This window comes from Lingula anatina, chromosome 1 (genome assembly GCF_051362555.1).
Source record: "Lingula anatina isolate TDL-2025a chromosome 1, LinAna3.0, whole genome shotgun sequence".
Taxonomy (NCBI): Eukaryota; Metazoa; Brachiopoda; class Lingulata; order Lingulida; family Lingulidae; genus Lingula; species Lingula anatina.
The window spans coordinates 3,036,912-3,052,597 of NC_141767.1; the positions used below are offsets into that span (position 1 = coordinate 3,036,912).

General features: G+C 39.3%; 4 protein-coding genes across 5 annotated transcripts; 1 reads left to right on the forward strand and 3 right to left on the reverse strand.

Annotated features, from left to right (window-relative positions):
• Positions 1–439: 439 nt before the first annotated feature.
• Positions 440–4,639, forward strand: LOC106163880 (uncharacterized). The gene is made up of 6 exons (XM_013541591.2): positions 440–590; positions 1,082–1,366; positions 1,567–2,827; positions 3,124–3,198; positions 3,563–3,781; positions 4,121–4,639. Exons 1-6 carry the CDS (start codon positions 582–584, stop codon positions 4,174–4,176), a joined length of 1,905 nt encoding a protein of 634 aa, XP_013397045.2. The 5' UTR covers positions 440–581; the 3' UTR covers positions 4,177–4,639.
• Positions 4,640–4,681: 42 nt separating this feature from the next.
• On the reverse strand, positions 4,682–6,853 carry LOC112041515 (uncharacterized). The gene is made up of 3 exons (XM_024074854.2): positions 6,479–6,853; positions 6,097–6,247; positions 4,682–5,831 (listed from the first exon to the last, which is right to left on the reverse strand). Exons 1-3 carry the CDS (start codon positions 6,549–6,551, stop codon positions 5,675–5,677), a joined length of 381 nt encoding a protein of 126 aa, XP_023930622.2. The 5' UTR covers positions 6,552–6,853; the 3' UTR covers positions 4,682–5,674.
• Positions 6,854–6,908: 55 nt separating this feature from the next.
• Positions 6,909–11,805, reverse strand: LOC106154730 (uncharacterized). 2 transcript variants are annotated; one of them, XM_013529186.2, is made up of 3 exons: positions 11,529–11,805; positions 10,849–11,002; positions 6,909–8,670 (listed from the first exon to the last, which is right to left on the reverse strand). In XM_013529186.2, the coding sequence occupies exons 1-3, from the start codon at positions 11,599–11,601 to the stop codon at positions 8,514–8,516; spliced, it is 384 nt and encodes a 127-aa protein (XP_013384640.2). In that variant the 5' UTR covers positions 11,602–11,805; the 3' UTR covers positions 6,909–8,513. The 2 variants fall into 2 exon arrangements, with proteins under 2 accessions (XP_013384640.2, XP_086855400.1); XM_086999274.1 differs by lacking the exon at positions 11,529–11,805 and having other exon boundaries at positions 10,849–11,215.
• Positions 11,806–12,421: 616 nt separating this feature from the next.
• Positions 12,422–15,028, reverse strand: LOC106163850 (uncharacterized). Its single transcript, XM_013541547.2, has 3 exons — positions 14,617–15,028; positions 13,903–14,074; positions 12,422–13,701 (listed from the first exon to the last, which is right to left on the reverse strand). The coding sequence occupies exons 1-3, from the start codon at positions 14,918–14,920 to the stop codon at positions 13,530–13,532; spliced, it is 648 nt and encodes a 215-aa protein (XP_013397001.2). The 5' UTR covers positions 14,921–15,028; the 3' UTR covers positions 12,422–13,529.
• Positions 15,029–15,686: the final 658 nt, after the last annotated feature.

A 15,686-nucleotide genomic window follows, 5' to 3' on the forward strand; every position in this document is an offset into this window, starting at 1 on the left:
TTACACTGCATAGCTAAAAAAATTAGCATGTTCAATCCATATATTCCACCCATATATTACTAATTCATATTGAAACTCACTTGAATTATGTTTTAATCTTTGCTATTTAAAAGACAAACATTAAAACAGGAGGGTTTTACTTTCATTTAATATGCCATGGTTGAGAAAGCTTGCAATGGGCATTTTCCTTGAAATTGGGCCAAATATGTGAACGTATCCTTACATATCCACTTTCATGATTAATGAAATATTGTTTCTGTTTACATTAAGCATTGTGACATCTATGAATGCAAATGAAGATAAACTGAAAGTTAAAAATTCAAATTAATGATAATGAAAGTTGATGCATACGCGGAACTAATCCCCTATAATTTGCCGCTATCCCTCCGCGTCGTGACCTGTGAGAAGGCCGCGTCTGTCGCTTGCCGTGATCACAATCAAAGAAGGAAATGTATAAAGTATGCAGGAGGGAGGAGCTTAGGGTCCATGGGTATTTAGAGTCGAAGATAGCCAGACGACAAGTACTTTCAGTGAGGAGCTCCGGGTGCGTACACCAGCAATAGAGAGGGGCAGTCGACGGCATGTGGAAGGTAGGCAAACGTTTTCCTTCTTTGGAAAAGATCAGGTTTCTTCCTCGTTTTTAGAGCATTAATCTTCTATTAGTCTGTTTATATTTGCTTCTGACACATCAACGAAGTTTTGCTAACTCGGTTCGGCCCAGGTGGCGGTTTTTTGCTAGCGTTCCGTTATTTCTACTACAGTGTATTTTACAACTATAGGCCTACCGTATTCAGACATTTTTTGACAAAAATAGTAATATAAAGAGGTAAGTAAGAAAAAGTCTCAAATGCTGCGGAAAAATAAGGCCTAAAGCTAAAATTGGAAACCTGTTCAATTTAAATGTGACTTAAATAAAATTGATAAAGTAGAAGATGAGAAAACCGATTGAAACTATAGCTTATTAACTTAAAATGCATAATTTCCGTAATTGTTGTGTCAAACCATTATTTGCATTAAAAAACTATTTCGTGGGTTCAAACATTTGACCACTCAGTCTTAACAGCAGTCGTCCTTATTCCAGCTATTTTGTTCTGCGCTGCTTGCCAGCGTTCTGGTGAGCTCTCAGGGTGCGTCTGTTGCCGAGGAACACAGCGTGCACAAACGCCAAGTACCGATGCAGTATGGAGCCAATACCTTAGGAGGCTCCTTCAACTTTGGTCCAAATATCGGCGTGGCCACCCCCGACCAGACCCCAGCCAAAGATACGATCGTTGTCAGTGACGTAGGCAAGGCCAGTATTACTCGCACTGACGGGCCTAACTATACCCCATCTGGACCTAACAACTACAACGCCAAGGTCTGGCAGGTAAGAGAATCATGGATGTTTTCTTGCTGAGAACAGTAGACAATTACCAATAAAGATTGTGATCTTTAAAGAATCTTGTTTAGGATAAATGTGTATGGGATTAGAGATAATGAAATACTAGCCACGAGGTTTAAGGCTTGACAGTGTTATAAACATACTTTTGTATCTACCTTCAAAGTTTGGTTTTTATTTCGTTACAGCTAGGCAACCAGGAGGTCACTTACGTCGGAAACGTAGTCATCATTGACTGGAGGGTGTTTAGCGAACGTAAGGCTCCAGCTGCTTCTAGAACACCCGTTTACGGCTCTTCAGGACCTACGTACGGCACCTCAGGACCTACGTACGGCTCCTCAGGACCTACATACGGCTCCTCGGGATCTACGTTCGGCCCCTCGGGACCTGCGTTCGGCACTGTGCCTCAGTATGGAGATACCAACCTTGGCCAACCAGGCTCAACTAACACAGGCCCAGCTTACGGCCAGGCTACTGGTCAGGATCCAACTTACGGCACAGTAGGACAGGACACAGGATTGCCAGGGTTCAACGCAGGGCTGCAAGATCCAGGATTCAACGCAGGATTACCAGGACAGGGATTCCCATCCGGTTTACCAACCTACAACAACGAAGATCCCTTTTCCGACCCATTCTTTCAAGATGTTCCTGGTTTTTATAATGCTGGGCAAGACGCTGGGCAAGACGGCAGCAACAGTGCAAACCAAGCCCCGCCACAAAACGGAGGAACTTACCAAGGCGCACCTGCTCCAGGTTCTTACCAAAATGGCGTTTTTCTAGGTCCAACACAGAATGGAGGCTACCAAGATCAGGGGGCTTACCAAGGCTTACCCAATCAAGGCGGCTACCAAGATCAGGGGGCTTACCAAGGCTTACCCAATCAAGGCGGTGCTTACCAAGGCGCACCTGCCCAAGGCTCATACCAAAATGGCGTTTTTCTAGGCCCAACACAGAATGGAGGCTACCAAGATCAGGGGGCTTACCAAGGCTTACCCAATCAAGGCGGCGTTTACCAAGGCGCACCTGCTCAGGGCGGCTCAAACCAAGGTGCCGTATATCAAGACCCAACACAGACCGGAGGCTACCAAGACCAAGGTGCTTACCAAGGCCTTCCAAATCAAGGCGGCCTTTACCAAGGCCTACCTTCACAGGGCGCCTCTTTTAACCTCCCCCCTCAAACTGGTGTTTATTCAGGTGCTCCCGCGGGCAATGTCCAGTACGGACCTACGTCTGCTCAGGGACCACTCAACAACCAGTACGGCAACGCCTTGAACCAGTACGGCAAGAAGAAGAGAAGGAGGAGGTCTCTGAGAAAAAAGAGACAGACCTACGCGCCATCTTACGGTACTGGCCCTCTGTACGGCCAAGGAGCCAATTCCGGAGTTGTCACCGGCCTTCCTCTGTACGGCCAAAGCCCCGCATACGGCTCAACCTACGGTTCATACAATGGTAAATATTTTAACCAAACAAAAATTCTGTCATTGGTTTTAATACTAAAACGTGGAGATTTTAGTACAATATATATATATATATATATATATATATATATATATATATATATATATATATATATATATATATATATATATATTCGGTTTGAATCATAAAACTGATATTACCAAAGCCATTTATGTCCTTTTACTACCAGTTTAAGTCTATGTTAATTGGAAAAGAAGGCATTTTTCTCTGAAAAGTTAAAAACTGAAGCATGACTTTTTTTAAAAGCATTGTATTTACTTTTGCAGTTCCTACTGGTCCAGCCTTCCCTAACATCTGTGTGAAGAGAGGAACATACCTTGTCTTCAACTGGCCGTATCCAGGTAAGTTACACAGATCTACACACTTACCTGCTACTTAATCCACTTACGTAATATAACACTGATTCCCTATAACTTGTACGCCAACTATCGTGCATCATATACAGAAGTCATATACTACGTTTGTTAAATTCATAGACATGTACTAACGAAGAAAGATATTAGTGGCTCATACAGTCTTTCAGTAATATGGCATTTGGCTGTTGCTAGTTTCTTATCATGTACATACACCTAATATATACAGCATATGCACAGGTGCAAATGTCTGTTTGTATTTATCAATTAATTGTCATACGGACTCACTGTGTGATGTTGCCCGTGAACGAAAGGGGTCGCGCTAATGTAACCGTTCATTATACCATTCCAGGCAGACACAACGTGAACAAATTCATCTCATACAGAGCCTACAAATACTGCTCCAAGGACGAGCTGACCGAGGACACTTATGGCTCCCAGACCCAGGAGATCATAGACACCAGTAACCTAGCGCCAGGCTATTACTACTTTGCCAGTGGCGTCGGCGATGACTGCTCTACTGGTGGACAGAAGATAGCCGTCCGCGTGGCCACCGATTACGGTGATGACTGTAAGTAGGCCTCCTTTTTTATGGCTTGGGTGGGACTTCGTTATATGGCTTTGATTAGGTCAATTTTAAAGGTCTGCATGGGTATCCTTAAGCCTTCTTACTTGCTTTATTTCAAATGTCCCAAAACACTGTTTGATTAAAAGCTAGAATTTTTTTTAAATGTGTTAAACATTTATCGTTACTTCTCTACTTTAATGTAGCATTTGCCTAGCCTATTTTTGAAAATGGTCATAATAACCCGTCATATACAAGTGTTTTAGACCTTCAGTAGACGTACTTATTAAATACTAGAGGTTGGTTCAGGCACAGTAATCACGTTTGAATATTTCTCTGATTTAGGTAAATACCCAAGCTACGGACAGTATGGCTTGGCCGGTGCAAGCACAGGCAAATAAATCGCTGTCAACATACGCGGGGATTGAGACGACTGGGGAATGATCGTACAATACTGTCAACTGCGGGGAAGTCGCCCTTGAAGCACTACCTAAACAGAATAAGCTAACGCAGGACTGGTTTTGCGGTATTTTTTCAGAATTCTTCCTAGTATGAGCTTTAAGTCTGGAAAACGAAGAGACGACATAATTTATTGTTGGAATTCACAAGAAGTACCGTGCTTGATTTTTAATAATTGACTTTGTTTTATCTTTAATTTTTATTATTTTATTATAATTTAGGCCTTATGTACATAAAGGACCAAAAATAAAGCTTTACTTTCATAATATCATTAAACAGTAGTGTATTATATTATTTTGTAGTTAAATGTAGCTGACTGTGTTGTTCAAATTTTCATCTAATTTATTTGTAAAGCAAAGATGGTCGATATCTTTTTCATTAAAACATTAAAAAAACTAAACCCAGGTTCAGTAGTCGTATGTTTACCTGTCGTTATTGTATGAGCCGGTGAAGAAGGAAGCGTTTTCACAGGGGGTGGGGGTGGGGGTGGAGACTTGGCTATAAGCCACTTAAATCTCGGCTCAGGGAGGTTATTTGGGTGATGGAGGCATTAAGAAAGGGGTGTAATTTTCCAGGTTGACCTCTAAGGCTGACCTCTGTTCTCAGTACCCATATTAACTTCCACTATAATCAGGGTTTCATAGATAAGGCACAGCTACTTATTACTGGATTAATTATGCATTTATTCAAGGAGACAAGCATTCCGATTTCATCTGACTAACAATGGTAATTATATAAATGGTATATCCCTATAAAACCCCCAATCGGATTCTGGTCGCTATCTTATTTCCTCGTCAGAATAAGTAATGAGAACATTTACATACGGAAACGCTGTGAACAAAATTGCACTTCAGTTAAAACAATGATCCAGTAAGTAATTGTTTGCCTTTACAATTTGATATAACATTTAGATGTTCAACATGGCTTTACCGCGGAACCAATTTAATGGGACAGTTTGTTATAAATTCATTCTCACTCGACAACAATAGGTATCCAAGCTGATAGATCTTCACTGACAGAACAACATTCTACACAAAATTAAAGAACTCACATTATGAATTCATCAATTTTCTATCACAATTGTAAGTTTGAATCATGTCATTCCCATTCAAAGATGTGATGATTCCGTTTCCAATGAGCCTTTTTAAGTTTCATGTTGGAAATCAGTCAGTAGGTTTACAAGCGTAAATAACGCAACCTTGGGATCGCCCGTACAGCACAAATATCAGTTAAAACAGCCTAAAGATGAATCCATCGCGACTCAAGCAAATGTCAATGGCAAGTTTTATTCGCTTTTTCCTAATAACACATGTAAAAGAATGGCCTTGAAAAGAATGTTCGCAAGTGGCAGTACAACTTCAATCTCAAAGCTGAGTAAAATTACATCAACACCAAAACTTCAATATTTGACGAAAGAAATGCCTACGATATTCAGAATATTTATCCGCGGCAGCAGCAGTAATTCGGCCCACACCCTCCTCCGCAGCCGCCGCCGTATCTGTGCACTTGAGGACCGGTCACCCCTACAGCTTCGTCATGGTTTGATGATAGCCGCGGGCGATTGAGGTACACATGAAGCGTCTCAAAGCATGTCTTACTAAAGAGAAAAGAAGGAATAATAATTCTCGTGCTACATTTACAGATTAAAAATTTGAATAATTAATATTAAAAAAATTAGGCAGTGGAAGTATTTTCGCAAATCTTCGAAAACTTAACTTAACTTGGCGCACCGAACATTTTTGCCTTTACTTACGTTTTATTTCAATTTTCACGAGAACCTACCCAAATTCAAACGGCAGCGAGTGTGAGTTATATCGATTTGAAGTAATTCATAAAATGTTAAAAGTAAATCAGCGTTTTACCCTAGGTCTGTGCATGCGGTGGAACAAGCCGCATAAGCTGAATTACAGTATCTGCGCACGGCGTGTACTGTCCCATCTACAGGCATAATACCGGTACAGGCTGCCTGGGCAATTTCATCCATCCAGTTGTAGTAATCAGATTCTCGGTTACCTGAAGGTACAATCACACAGCACCGCTTTCTTATAATTGCATAATGTATCTATATCTTTTGTAACACTTAAACTAAATATAAACCCATACATTTATAAAAGTTTGTAACAAGCCATGCAATCAATTTTTGAGTCACTGTAAAGTGGCAGTATCAGACATGCAGGAGGAATACTAAAAATTGTTTTAAAACCACGACCATAAAATTTATATAGAACAAAAACCTATAATTACCCATCTCGTTGGCTGCGACTGCCATCAGATATACACAGAGAATAATGACCAGGAATCGCGCCGCTTGAGCCATCGTTCGATTTGTGATTCTTACGTAACTTCTCCTGTATGACACTTGAATTAGTGAACTGAAACTTTAATGTTGGTGAATCGTTTTGTCTTGATTTTCGAAGTCGTTCTGTTGTTATCCCTGGGTGCTCTGTCTGCCAGACTGGTCTTGGAAATTAAAACACCAGCCCATCAGCTGTTATCAGTAAAATGGTAACTCAGACAGACAGGGTCTTAAGAATCTGACACACCAAGCTGCGTAGCACGTTTTCAGCAAAATTTCTATTTCTCTTGTCCATTTTTTGTTACGATCAATTAAGAAATGAAAGTGTCAACATTCGGTCAACATTCTTAAATTTGAACAAGCTACGAACACTGTGTATTGACCTGCTACAGTTTCAATTTTATTATTTCTATTGATCTTTTTTTTTAGCAACTTTAATCGGAAAAATATCCGTTTGCTTTACTCTGCCATTCGACATTTCCAGTTAAATGCTTTCTGCGGTCAATAGCCTTAAGCCAAGTAACCGGAAAACTATGACTGATCGAAATCCCATTTTCTCTTATTTACACTCTCTCATCAATCATTTGTGTTAAAAACTAAAACCTATCTAGGAAAAGAGAAAATAAATATTGAACTAATTAAATCAACAGTTGTATCTTAACAGTAAGCAGTTTCATAGATGCCATGAAGCAAACCACGCTTTTAAGACATCGTTGCCTTTAATGTTTTATTATTCTATGAAAACTATATTTTACAACAGCCATTCTGCTGGTGAGAAAAAGGAATGTATCATCGTAAAAAAGTGACAAGATTTATTTATTAAAGTTTAAGTATACATGTACAACACTTGTATTCGATGCATTACCCAGTATATCCGAAACACCAAATTCCCTTTCCAATGAGCCTTTATTGTGTTGAAAAGTCTGACAGTAAGTTTATAAGCGTAAGGTACACAACCATTGGATCACAGCACAAAGTTAAAACAGTTTAAGATGATACATCTCAACACGAAGAAAAACATTCATAGGTATATGTTAATCCTAGTGCGACGATGGTATTGAATTTTCACATTTAGCGGACAGATGAGAAACTATGTTCAAAACTTTCAGGTTCCTTCATGAAGAAGTTCGTACCAAAGTTACTGTCACAAATCAAAAACTTTCAGCTGCGGAAGCGTTTTACTCACTTTAAAATTTCGATCAGCGCTGGTTGTGTTCTTTAATTTATTTCCTACAAGTACAACGTTGTGAAATACATGACAATCTTCTGTATAGAACGATTAATTTTTGCGCTATTTTAGTCACTGAATATTACAAAAAAAGGCATCATGCTGACAATAAAAGAAGTATTAAATGAACTATTTTTATTCGTGGCGCAACAAAACCATGTCAAAAAAATAATATTTCAAACTATACAAAAAGTATTGTATACCATTCAGTCGAAAACTGTAACTTATTGCACTAAGTGCTTGGACAAAAATAATTTTTTTCGGACATTTTTCTGGGAAACATACGTTACGTACGTTTTAACCATGACGCAAAGTACCCTGGGTTGCAGTTTACATATTTATAAAGATTTCCTTTTGTTAACCATAATTTACCATGACTGAATCAATGCAACATACATGTATATTGAAACACGATACAAAAGTAAAAATTATCTCCCGTAACATACATTACTGAAATATCAGTGCTACTTGGCCCTTACATAATAATATAAACCGTGTTAAAATCTTATGTTGATGTAAAATTGAGACAACCGTGGATTTTTGTTGTATACTGTGTTTTAAAAATTGAATACAAATTCGAATTCATTCAATTTTATTTATTTATTGGTTTATTTGAGACTTCGACTTGTGAAATGCACCTCTATATTGGGTTTGTTTTCGCAAGTGGCAGTACAACTTCAATGTCAGAGCTGTGACATCGTCAATAAAATTACGTCAATATTTTGTATTAGAAGGGGGAAATGGCTACAGCGCCTTTATCCACGACAGCAGCAGTAGTTTGGTCCACAATGAGTGCTACCGCAAGTGCCATATCTGTGTACCCAGGGTCCTACCTCCCCTACAGCTTCTCCGTGGGTTTCCGACAGCCTTGGTTGATTAGGGTAAACATGAAGCGCCTCAAAGCATGTCAAACTGAACAGAAAAGGAGATAAGATTCTATTCTTAAATTACATTTTAAGATTACGAATATACAGGGTTACCACTTAATATGGAATATTTTTTATCATTGTTATTTTTGAGTGCTCATTAATTATTTTTTGGCTTGAGTCATTAAAAAAGTATGTCACTGAGTGATAATAACATCCAGTCTTCTGTTGTGAGATATTTTGGTCAATAATATTAAATCTGACATAAGGTGCTATTCAAAAGAAAGGAACACCCCCAGAAAACCATATCAACAGTTTGATGCCAGTATAAACTTTAAGATAAGATATTTAAAAAAATGATAGCCTCCGGACAGTGATATGTTACACAGTCAAAGAACTCACTACAGTAAATCATGAAAAGTCAGTAATTGCGGGTATGACCTCCAGCAGCCGCTTGCAGCGCCCTCATCCTACATGGCATATCCTGTGACACGTTTTTTAGAGTTTGGGTGGGGATATCATTCCACGCAGTGATATTTGCCTGTCGCAGTTCATCACTATTTACCGGCCGAGGACCATAGCTATTAATTCTGTGAGTTACTTCCGCCCACATATTTTCAATTGGGTTCATATCTGGAGAGTTTGCAGGCCAGGGCAGTTGCTGAACCCATTGGTTTTGAAGAAAAACAGTGTTTCTGCGGCCTCGATGTGGGGTTGCGCAGTCGTCTTGGTACACAAAGTTGTTCCTGAAGATGAATCTTAGCAATCGAAGCATTGTTTGCTGTAGAATGTCTCTGTAGGAATCCTGGATGAGGTTGCCTCCTAGAAAAATCAACTGGTTCTGGGCACCGACATGAAATACTCCCCAAACAGAGACGTTACCATCCCCTGCTTGCACCCTAGGCAGTACACAATAATTGTTTTATGCCCCTCGTACACGTCGGTGGATACGGATTCGACGATCAACCCTAAAAAACCCATATCTGGCCTTATCACTGAAAACAACGTGATTCCAGTGTTTTGGCTGCAAAGGCACGTGGTCCCCAGCCCTTTGCAGACGTCGCTGTATATGACCTGCTGTTAACAGTGGTTTCCCTACTGGTCTTCGTGCAAAATAACCGGCTTGCAGAAATCTCTTGTTCACGTGGGACCTTGAAACGGGCGTTTGAATGACATTCTGCCTCTCTTTTCTGAGGACACTGGTTGTTTTTGTACGTCCAGCACGGCGTCCACTAAGGAGAAGGCGATCCTGTCTTCTTGGTGTGATACGCGGACACCCTGGTCGAGGTATTGGAGTAGGTGCCACTACTGTAGCAGCATTTCTTTGGAGGACTTCACAAACGGTTCCTGATAAATGTTGAATTACCAGGCAATGGCTGTCCGTTTCTGGCCATTTTCTCTGAGAGCAAGAATCCCATAGTAAGCTGCGTTGCTTTGCTGTCGAACCATATCTTCACTAAGATACCTGTCAAGTTTCAGAGCGATCCCGTTGTTGCTTCTCTAAACACGCTCCAAAGATTGACCAAACCCATGCGTTTTTATACAAGGGCAGAAATTGCCGAAAAGGCCACCCCTCAAATTTCTGACCACAGAACATGCAACTGCATGCATCAATTGTTTCGAGAGTTGTGTGGTAATTAGGTAACACATCTGGCTACACATGGAGTGACACCTCAGCTTTGGATTTAAAGTAGTTAGAGAGAAATTAAATATTTTGTAGAAAATTTATTCGCCAAAAAATAATATTCCATATTAAGTGGTAACCCTGTAGATGATTTATCTTTAAAAAGAAATAAGCAGTAGTACCAGTAGTACTTTTTAGCAAAAATTGGAAAACTAAAATTGTCGCAACTGGAGATTTCTGTATGGACTTGCTAATCATTTCATGAGAACCTACTCAAATTTAAACAGCGATTACGAGTTATATCGATTTGAAGTAATTCATAAGGGAGTTGAGATACGCTGATTGGCTTGAGCTGTGTACATCTTTCAGAAAACATTCTCAACTAATGATTATCTAGACCTGTAACTTCGTTTTTGCATATTGAGTTGTTATTTAAAACTCAATTTTACACTAATCGATTTTTTATAGTGTTAAAAAGGTAGTAGTCGATTTTAAATGTATCACTGGTGTACAGGTTTAGTGCTGTTTCACTAAAATTTGATAACTGTCATTTACCGTATCCCAACTCTCTATGGTTCTAAGAGATAACAAGCGTTATACCCCTGGTTGGTGCACACGGTGGAACAAGCCGGCTGGCCTGAAGCAACACAGTATCTGCGCACGGCGTACACTGTCCCATCTACGGTCATAACACCGGTACAGGCTGCCTGGGCAATTTCGTCCATCCAGTTGTAGTAATCGGATTCTCGGTTACCTGAAGGTACAATAACAGCTATGTGCACTGCCTTCTCCACCTCCCACTGCGGTGATAAACAAACAATGAACGTCCATGCTATACGTCCTGTAGCCCATCGCCCTTCCCCCTTCCTCACGCCCATCCATCCAACCTTGGACATAAAAAGGAAAGGCCTTCTCTTATTATGTCCAAGATCCAACCCAACGCCCGCTCCTTCCACCATGCTCTTTTCTCCGACCAATTGCCCCCTCCTTCCCTTTACAGTGTGTAAAGAGAATTCTTAGTACTCTCTGCCCACAGGGTGCGCTAGTAGTCCGTTAAAAAATAGTTGTATGGCACTTACATAATTTAAAAGTCATAACTTAAATAATGTCTTTTAGAAAACAATCGAGGAGCCAATTTTCACACCTGCATTCCATTAGGAAATGATTTGATTATTGACTATAACATTTGAAAAATTAACTTATCATAATTATCCTGTTTAAAACTTCGGTCCTTTACCGACTTAATAACCTTAATATATAGAACAAAAACCAGTAATTACCCATCTCGTTGGCTGTTACTGTTATCACATTCACACACAGAATGATGACCAGGAATCTTGCCGCTTGAGCCATTGTTCGATTTGTGATTCTTACGTAACTTCTTTTGTCTGACACTTGAATTAGTGGACTGAAATTTATTGTTGGTGAATCGTTTTGACTCGCTGTCTTGATATTTGTAAAGTTGTTCTACTGTTATTCCTAGGTGACAATCTGGTCTTTGATATTGGGCAGCAGTTTTTATCAGTAGCAAGCGAGACCGACAGGGCCCTAAATCTGAAATAGATGAGAAGTGTGTTGCCTGCAAATTTTGACTTCCGTTGTCGTGCTTTTGTAACGCTAATAAAGTAAAAGTCGATATTCGACCAACGGATACTTAAATTTAAACAAACTACGAACGCGTTGTATTGACCTGCTACAGTTTCAGTTTTATCATTTGTAATGGCCTTTTTTCACTTTTAGCAAATTAATCAGCAAAATATCCGTTTGCTTTATCTGCACTTACTCTGTCATTTGACATTTACAATTAAACACCTTCTGCGGTTTAATTTGTGGCGCGCTAACATCAAGGTGTCAATATCCCAAAGCAAAGGAACCGGAGAACCATCATCGATCGAACTGTCATTTTTTTTCTTCCCTTATCATTTTAGCTATGTGCACTGTCTCATCATTTGTTTGTGCTAAAAGCATTTTCCTGTGTCTAGGAAAAGAGAAAATAGATATTGAACTAACTAACTAAATACAAAAGTTAAATCTTTACGGTAAAAAAGTTTCATCAATATCAGGAAGCAAATCACGATTTTAGACATCGTTGCCTTTAAAATTGGTTTTTCAATCTGTGAAGATTGTGCTTCACAGCAGTCACTCTGCTTGGAATAAAAAGAAATGTATCACCACAAAAAAAGACATCGTTGCCTTTAATATTTTTATTAGTCTATGAAAACTATATTTTACAACAGTCATTCTGCAGGTGAAAGAAAGGAATGTATCATCGCAAAAAATATTTATACGTTAAAGTTAAAAGCACACTGTACATAAATTGGATGCATTACCCGGTATATCCGAAATATCAAATGTAATTTATCACTATATATGCTTCTAAGTATCACTGCGATGAGAGTGTGAATGTTGTGATTCATCCAGTTGTGTACAAAAAAAAAGATAAAAAAAACAGACCTCCGCCAAAGCAGCTTAATTATCATTATTAATCAAAATCATCATCATTATCAAAATTAATGGTTCACAACCAAAATTAGACATGTTGTAATTTGTCCAATGCGTGTCTATTCAAAATCCATCCTTTTTGAGTAAGCACTGGACGGCGTCCTTTCTGCGTCCTTTCTGCGACCATGAAATTTGGCATTGCTGTGGTTTTAATAAGGAGGCACGAGCATTGATTTTGTATCAGAATGAATGCTCAATGATCGGCCAGTTGTCGACACGTAAAGTATTATAATTTTTAACTCTCAAATGGGGCCGTACTGCTGGACGCAGAAAGGACGCCATCCAGTGTAAAGGGGGCTTAACTAACAAACCAATGATGCCAATTACTTCTTAGAGTAGGTTTCAAAAATTCTAATTCTTGGCGTAGTATTACAGCAATAATCCAACGTTGCGCTCAGTCAGTACCACCAATTATTAACAGAGAAGTGTCACTGCCCATCGGATATAACAATATACGGTCCTGTTACCGATCAAAATAACAGCTCTATCAAAAGAGTGGTATACAGTGCGTAAAGAGAATTCTTAGTACTCTCTGCCCACAGGGTGCGCTAGTAGTCCGTTATAAAATAATTGTTTGGCACTTACATAATTTTTGTACACACCTTGGACATAATATTCGTTATTATGTCCAATTACACACGTATACTATTTTAGAAACCCCTGAAATCAGACGGTATATTTTCCCACATTAAATTACACTGGTTTTAACAAAATGACACATCTATAGACACCTGAAAGTTATAGCGTGGGTAATTATACAGTGACACACGCGACATCGTTTAACTAGCGCGACAGCAGCAGTATGACTGAGCGTTTACGGCATTGGTCAGCTGTCCGCAGTCCACACTTTTGTGTGTCCCCAGTCCAGTTAGGTATGTGTCCTGTTGATAGGTCGCCGAGAGCCGAGTCGCGTTTATGTTGACAGATAACCAACCGACACAATGGAAGGTGCTGAAATTTGTAAAAGAAAAAAAGAAATATACATGTACTTCAAATTAATTTTAACACCACATTGCATATCCAACTGTTAGAATAAAGTCACAACACTCTTGCCCTCTTGTAAATCCAAGTAGTGTTTTAGTTTAGTTGTGACAAACGCGCATTAAAAACCCTTTGTTTTGAAAGATGTGTCAACAATAAAGAAGGGCATACCTGTATCCAGCTAATTCCGCGTCTGCCTGCCCCCAGGTGGTGCACATAGTCCCGCAATTTGTTCCGCTGTTAGCTCTTGGAGCAAACGTCAGACCTTCCGCCGAGTTCATTGCAGTGCAAGCTGCGGTCATCATCTCATCGTAATAATTGTAGTAGTCAGATTCCTCGAAACCTGGACACAAAGATTTACAAGCATTTAGACATTTAGCCCTTAAACTCTTATCAGCTATATGAAACTATTTGTTAAACTTGCTGTATGCACTTTCAGAAATATGTAAGTTACATGTGAACAATATTTGTAGCTTCCCTTCTAATGGTTCTGTTTAACTGACACAAAATTGCCGTTAGGATAGGATCCGAAATAAACCCTTGGAGCCAATATTTGGAAACTTCACAAATATTAGATAATAAATGGCAATTCCCTGTTACACAGAAAATAAGAAGCAGATTTTGCATGAAAAAGTGTTAAATAATGTGCGTCGATTATCTAGAACTAAAGTTCATATAGTTCACATAGTATATCAAATACAATATGAACATTCCCCTTAAATATCTCTAATTAAAAAAGAATTAGCATAACCTCTTTAGAGTAGTACATATGATATTAGTTCGGAAGATCAAATTTGATAGATATAACGACCTAAGAGATGCACAAACTATAATCTCCGCCACTTCACCTCTTCACATCGCCGTCCTACCCATTCCCTCACTCACCTCGCCAGGGGAAATACACCCATTCCGGGTCCTGCAGGAGGGTGCCTTCCAGGTCGGCCCCAGTGTGCAGCTTGCACGTTCTGGCCGAGGCACTTTGACTCATAGCGTTACAGGCGTCCATGTTCCAGCAAGCGATGGCGCACTTAGTGCCGCTAAAATTATCTTTGGTTACGGTCTGCAAACCTGTAAACTGCTTATTTCTCAGTCCCTTCCATACCTTTTGCACGTATCTAGTGTTTGAAGTTACACACACGCCATATACCAGTAACAGAGATAGAATCCCTTTCTGTTGGAAACAACGCATCTTGCAGGGGAGAAACAAACGCCAGCTATAACTAGACGGCTGTGTAATTTCTTGGACTACAAAAGAAGATTTTGTTTTTGGTCTGTGACACAGTGTCACGTAAGTTTTCAAACTAAAATATCTATTTTGAAGAAAAGGGAAAAGGATAAGATACTGAAATCAATTCGAAGTTAAAAAAACAATAGAACCATCTTCCCGTATATTTATTATCCTACAGACCGGTTTGTTAGATCCTTGTACACGTTTACCCTGCCATGGAAGTTATGTGCACGGAAATCTACACATTGATTGTGAGACATGTTGTTTTCTAGATTAGCAATGAGAAAATCAAATAAGGTTTGTAGCAGTTATTTGTTGATCAAAATAGTCAGTTGGCACGGAAATTTCAATCGATAAAGTAATCAAACTCAAGGTCTCACAAGTGTGAAGCGTGGGAATTTGATCGGGGGGGGGGGGGATATTTGTGATTTTCTGCAGAAAACACATTGAGTAGTAAAAAGTCAACCTATTTTGGTAATAGGCATGGTTCTAGCAAACAACAACAACAAAAAAGGAGGGGGGGGGGGGGGTTATTCACATTCAGAAATATAAAATTAACTAAAGTATGTGTTGCATCCAAGAAATGTGCGTTTTTACATTGTATATGGCTAATAAGTATTGCTATACATCTCTATACGTGGTCGGCACGCCTTTGATCATTATTCAAAATACAGCAAGAGTAGATATCTTCCGTATACATACTTCATTTATAGTAAAAGGAATAATT

Bases quoted from the DNA above. Each gene is read 5' to 3' on its own strand.
- LOC106163880 (XM_013541591.2), top strand. The intron at 1,367-1,566 runs GTAAGAGAATCA...ATTTCGTTACAG, and splicing joins ACAACGCCAAGGTCTGGCAG to CTAGGCAACCAGGAGGTCAC. The intron at 3,199-3,562 runs GTAAGTTACACA...ATACCATTCCAG, and splicing joins CTTCAACTGGCCGTATCCAG to GCAGACACAACGTGAACAAA.
- LOC112041515 (XM_024074854.2), bottom strand. From the start codon at position 6,551: ATGGCTCAAGCGGCGCGATTCCTGGTCATTATTCTCTGTGTATATCTG. The intron at 6,248-6,478 runs GTAATTATAGGT...TTGTACCTTCAG, and splicing joins AGTCGCAGCCAACGAGATGG to GTAACCGAGAATCTGATTAC. The intron at 5,832-6,096 runs GTAAAACGCTGA...TTTTCTCTTTAG, and splicing joins ACCGCATGCACAGACCTAGG to TAAGACATGCTTTGAGACGC.
- LOC106154730 (XM_086999274.1), bottom strand. From the start codon at position 11,207: ATGGTGGAAGGAGCGGGCGTTGGGTTGGATCTTGGACATAATAAGAGA. The intron at 8,671-10,848 runs GTATAACGCTTG...TTTTCTGTTCAG, and splicing joins ACCGTGTGCACCAACCAGGG to TTTGACATGCTTTGAGGCGC.
- LOC106163850 (XM_013541547.2), bottom strand. From the start codon at position 14,920: ATGCGTTGTTTCCAACAGAAAGGGATTCTATCTCTGTTACTGGTATAT. The intron at 14,075-14,616 runs GTGAGTGAGGGA...CTTTGTGTCCAG, and splicing joins GGTGTATTTCCCCTGGCGAG to GTTTCGAGGAATCTGACTAC. The intron at 13,702-13,902 runs GTATGCCCTTCT...TACAAATTTCAG, and splicing joins GCGGAATTAGCTGGATACAG to CACCTTCCATTGTGTCGGTT.